The sequence below is a fragment of the Rissa tridactyla genome, chromosome 3 (assembly GCF_028500815.1).
Source record: "Rissa tridactyla isolate bRisTri1 chromosome 3, bRisTri1.patW.cur.20221130, whole genome shotgun sequence".
In the NCBI taxonomy this organism is placed as follows: Eukaryota; Metazoa; Chordata; class Aves; order Charadriiformes; family Laridae; genus Rissa; species Rissa tridactyla.
The window spans coordinates 2,161,914-2,167,146 of record NC_071468.1 but is presented as its reverse complement, the minus strand read 5'-3'; the positions used below and the strand labels follow the sequence as shown (position 1 = coordinate 2,167,146).

The 5,233-nt window shown below is 54.7% G+C and overlaps 1 protein-coding gene across 1 annotated transcript in view; it reads left to right on the top strand.

Annotated features, from left to right (window-relative positions):
* Positions 1-4,127, top strand: part of BCL11A (BCL11 transcription factor A) — a 151,269-nt gene extending 147,142 nt beyond the window's left edge. The window contains exon 4 of the mRNA XM_054196209.1: positions 4,006-4,127. Within this exon, the coding sequence (XP_054052184.1) occupies positions 4,006-4,097 (92 nt within the window). The 3' untranslated portion in view covers positions 4,098-4,127. The remainder of the gene's footprint in view (positions 1-4,005) is intronic.
* Positions 4,128-5,233: the final 1,106 nt, after the last annotated feature.

Sequence of the window (5,233 nt, the reverse complement as noted above, 5' to 3'; positions counted from 1 at the left end):
TCACTATTTATTATTGCTTACGTGCTCTGTTCAAAACAGAGGCACTTAATTTGATCTTTTATTTTTCTTTGGGGTTTTTTTTTTGGGGGGGGATATATTTTTTTTAATTTTTGTTTTGGTTTTTTTTTTTTTTTTTTTTTTTATTATTTGGATGACCAAAGGTCATTACAACCTGGCTTTTTATTGTATTTGTTTCTGGTCTTTGTTAAGTTCTATTGGAAAAACCACTGTCTGTGTTTTTTTGGCAGTTGTCTGCATTATCCTGTTCATACACCCATTTTGTCCCTTTATTGAAAAAATAAAAAAAAAACCTTAAAGTACACAGTGTCAGCTTCTCGTGTCCTCATTTGACACACGCTGTAGATGGCTCCCAGCAGCAGGCTGTCCGTAGGGGCGTTTTGGGGCGGGGAGCGCCCGCCGCCCGGCTTCTCCTTAAATAAGCCGAGGAAGAGGATTTTTGGGCTAACGAGTTAGCTTTGTGGCCAGTGGAAAGCGTTCGCAGTCTGGACTTGTAGTTTTGGGTTTTGGGGGTTTTTTTTCCCCTCCTTTAGTCGAGGACTAAGCTGTGACATCCCCCCCCCCCCCCCCCGTCCCTTCCCCCCCGATAACCGGCGGCATCTCTGGCTTTCGCTTAGCGGCCTCACTTCCCGGTTTGGCAAAGCTTTGGCAGAAGAGGTGAGCGGAAAATAGAGCTCTACAGTGTGTCCCCCCCCCCGAGACTCCCCCATCCATCCCCGGCTGGTTTTGGGGGCACGGGGTGAAATCAGGAGCTGATTTCTCTCGGGATGGGGTACGCGCCGCGGCTCCGGGGTAGACCGATGCCCGAAAGCTGGGAGCTCCCCTTCCCTTCTCCCCTGGGCTTTTTTATTTTTTTTTTTATTTATTTGGTGGGAATCGCAGGTTTACGAAGCGTTTTATGTGCATTGTCTTTGAAATCCGGACTCCAGTTCAGGTCCCCCTCCGTCCCCCCCCTTAGGGGTCCGTATATGTTGTCAGTTTGACAAATACTGCATGTTGCAGCATCTCTTTACTTTATTAAAGCACGTACCGCTGTGATACTGTCTCTTGCTGTTCCTAGTGTAATGGATTTAATACTTTTTTTTTTCCTTTTCCTTTTTTTTTGATTTCTGTAAAACCTTCCAGTTGTTCTGTCGTCTTCTTGTGATGGCATCGTTTGTTGCCTTTATTTTGCCCAGCGCCTTCTGAAGGGGAAGTTTGGGATTTGAAAAAAATGTACAAAAATATGTATCTAAAGAAAAAAAAAAATTACTCCTTTTCTGAGAAACAAGAAAAAAAAAGCGGCTCTGTTTTAATCCCGGGAGAGGAGGAGTGAAGGTTGCATTGTCCGGGCTAGCGGGATGAGTGTGTGGGGGGGGTTTGGAAAAGCACCCCCCAAACCGGACTCCCCTTCGCCGGGCTGGAACCGGTCCCCCTGGGCTGTCGCCGAGGTGGATGCGGTGCTGGAGCCCTGCGGATGCGGGCGATGCCGAAGGGACCCCTGGCAGGGTCCGTCCCCGGCGTGGGCTCGGGGCGAAGGGGATGGACGCGGTGACCGTCCCCGGGAGCGCTGGCGTACGCAGGGATGCGCAGGGAGCTTGGCGGCTGCCTTCATGCCACGGCTTTCCCGTCCCGCGCCATGAAGTGTCCGCGCAGGGTCCGGTCTCTTCCTTCCCTCTCGCCGAAATTGCTGGCTGGTGGCACCGCGGTCGAGACGTTGTCTGGAGGAACTCGCGTTAGCTGGTGTGCCCGGCGTCGGGCTGTCTTTCGGAGCGGGCGCTGTGCCCCGTGTCTGCCTTACGGCGGTCGTCGTTCCACTGCCTTTCTCTATGCTGTGGTTTACGTACGAAGTAATCATATATACGGGCGTATATACACAGGCACCTGTATACAGACCTATATACGGGCATCTCTCTAGGCAGATCTGGGCTCCACGGGCACGATTAACAGGTGGAAAGCATACGATTATTTTTTTTTTTTTAAAAATTGCGCAGCGGTGTATTTCATTTATAGGTTTGGGAGGGCTCAATTAGGGGTCCGGGCGCTGCTGTGCCCTGCACGCAGTGCTTTGGGGGAGCTTGAGGAGGAGCAGCTCCTGCGGCAGGAGACGTTCGTTGTCGGCGAACAGCAACGCGCTGCCGCCTCAACACCGAGGGGGACTTGGCTAACGCGTCGCGTTGTCCTGCCGGCAGCCATGAGTTAATGGCACGACGGAACCCGAGGCCACGTTTGTTGGTTGGGGCGTGGAAGTCCAACGGCCCACCGGGTGCTCTGGAGCCGCTCTGGCATCCCGTGCACGCGTGGCCTGCGCTCCCCAGAAACTCCTGCTTCCGTGCAAAAAGACGTCTCTATGAATAAGGGTGATATTTGGGTAACGGGGTCTCTATTGTTAAAATCTGAAACCCCATCGACTTTGGAGGAGGAATGCGTTTTTATGGCACGGACCCCTTTGCCGTTAGTATTTAATCTCCTCCAAATTGAGTGATGAATGCAGCGAAGGCACTGAAACAGTATCCAGAATTTAGACTACAGATGTTTCGTATTTATTATGTTTCCAAGCGCCGAGATAAATACAGGAATAAGTGATACCACGTCTTTGCTTGACATTCAGGAGGCTTCGGCGTATCTGATGAGATAGATTTGGGCTTTATCTAAGTGCAGAGTTTGTACAAAACCAGAGAAGAGATACCAGCGGCTCTTTTAGCTCCCTCCCTCTGGTTTTTGGTTTGTTTTTTTTTTTCTTTTTACTCCTATAAAGGTTGAAAACCCTTTTCAGGGAGCGTGTGGCAAATCGGACTATTAACCGGGAGAGTGAGGTTGCCCAGCGGGCTCGTTGCTGGAGTTGCCGGCGAGCCGCCGCTCCCCGAGCCCAGGTGTTCGGCTGCTGGTTTCAAAGGGCGTCCAGGTGCGGGGTCCCCTCCTCGCCGAGGGAAACCCCCCCCCGCCCCGGTCCCGTGCCCCTTGGCGGGACATACGGTTCGCGGCGGCGCCGTGCTGGTACGGCTCATGGCCGGGGTGGATGGCTGCGGCGCTCTTGGCTCCCTCGAAAGTCTCGGCCTGCTTTACCGTCAGCCTGAAACGTGTCGGGCTCAGACACCAGCGGCAACGAGCCCTCCCTTGGAGGGGAGGGACCGGGAATGCGCTCTTGACTTCGGAGGAGCCACCCCAGTTTACACCCACTGAAGATCTGACCTAGATCTGGCTTTTTTAGTCTTGACGGCAGCTCGCGGGTGGCCCTTCATCCACTCGCTGAGTATTAATGAAGCCATTTCCGTAGAAAGCGTCACCCTGGTTGGGATGTGGATTTTAGGGGTGTGCTGAGGATGTGCTGGCCTCGCCGTGCGGCGTAGCCCGTGGCTTGCTGTTCTTGGTGGTCGGCCTGGAGCAGGGGCTCGCAGCCCCTCTCTGTCTCCGTGTGACCGGAGACGGGGATGCTTGCTGTCTCGCAGCCCCGTCCCGCCGCCGGCATCGATGGCGAGTCCCCTGGGCGCTTGGCTGGGGCTTCGCGGCTCCAGCTTTGCAGTGCGAGATCCAACGTCTCCCGAGCTGGGGAAAGCCCTCCGTGAACCGCCCGCCGCGTGGCGTGTTAAGAGTACCCATGGCTTTCAGGGGGTCTTCGGCACCTGGAGGCGCCGTGGGTGCTGGGGGAAGCCCCCCGAGGTTTTGGGAAAGAATAGGAGGAAATTTTCAGACAGGCTGTCTCGGTCCTTGCCCAAATAGAGCTCCCGGCACAGCGCGGGGTTCTCAGGAAAGCCCAGAGGTTTCTCCTCCTAAATGATGCCCGTGGTTCCTGCGCAGTGCCGAGCGATGCCAGACACAAACACGTGTCCTGAGAGGAGGAGGAAGGGCTCCATCCTGCTGTATCCCTTTGCGACAGTCGGGTGTCCTAGTTGTTAAAGGGGGAAAAAAGAAAAAAAAAAAAGACAAAAAAAAAGTAAAATAAGAGAATAACTCGCACCGTGGGCCATGTCACACCTGTTCTCTCCTCTGTCCCCATGCTCTCTGTAGGTTCGGCGTACCCCACCAGCTGGCGCAGCGCCCAGGGAGCCCCGGACGTCTGGCAGTTTTCGGATGGAAGTTCAAGAGCACTTAAATTCTGAAAGGAGGTGAAGCTGGGGCGAGCGGCCGGCGGCATCTCGGCGTCTGGAGGTGGCCCTCTGTCCTGCTGGCTCGCCGCGTCCCCGGGAGAGCCTGAGAAGTCACCCACCGAAGGCAGCGCTCCCCGGGCTCCTCCTGCCTGCAAGACTATCGTATTTATATTTTGTAATAGAGTACAACATTTCTTCGGGGTTGGGTTGGGTTGGGTTGGGTTTTTTGTTTTTCCTTTCTTTTTTTATTTTCTAAAAACAAACAAAAAAAGCAAACCCACCCACCAAGGTCAAGGGCTTATCGATGGCTTCGACCGGCTCCTTTCCCCACGGAAAAGACTTGTCTTGCTCTCGTGGACAACCCGGCCTGTTGGTTATCTCCCTGACGTGCCACTGCTCGGAAGGCGCATCTTGATGTGACGAATTAAAAATAAAACAAAACACAGTGTAGGTCTGCGGGTGGGTGGGAAATTGCCATAATAAATGTTGGAGCTTTAGGTTTTGTTTGCTCTGTCTTTAATTTTTAATGCTAACGAGGGCCAGGCGGCTGGTATGACTTTGTGTGACCGTACCGGCTGCAGAAAACCAAGTGCTGAGTTGATGGAGAGGAAGCTGGGGCTGGCGTCCGGGCGAGGGGCCGCAGGGCCCCGGTGGGCAGATGTTCCCTGCGGGGCTAGACCAGGCGTCAGGCTTACGGCCGCTGCACCCCGAGTCGTGGCGAACCCCCGTTGGCCTTCGGTGATGCTGAAGCGGGGCGTCTCTCCTCCGTCGCCCGCCTCCTCTTGATGAATGCTGGCTGTCGGATTGCATTCCTGCTGTTAAACCTTGTGCTTTTGGGGCTGGTGGGATCCGTAACCTAGTGTCCGTCCAAGGAGAAGTGGGGCCAGCCGGTGGGTGTCGGGAGGAGTCATGCTCTTGCTATGGAGATGCTGTCAGCAGCAGGGGATGCAGAGCCCTGCCCTGAGCCGGGGGTACCGGGGGAAATGCTGCCAGGCTGGCTATCCCGGTGTCTCCCGCCGCGGGTCCAGCCCTTGCACAGCTTTCCCCCTTGCCAGTGGCACTCGTCCCTTGCCCGGAGCTGAGCTCCCACCCCTGGGAGTTTGCTGGTTCGGGGGCCCAAGTGCTTTGCTGAACAGAAGATGGGTTAA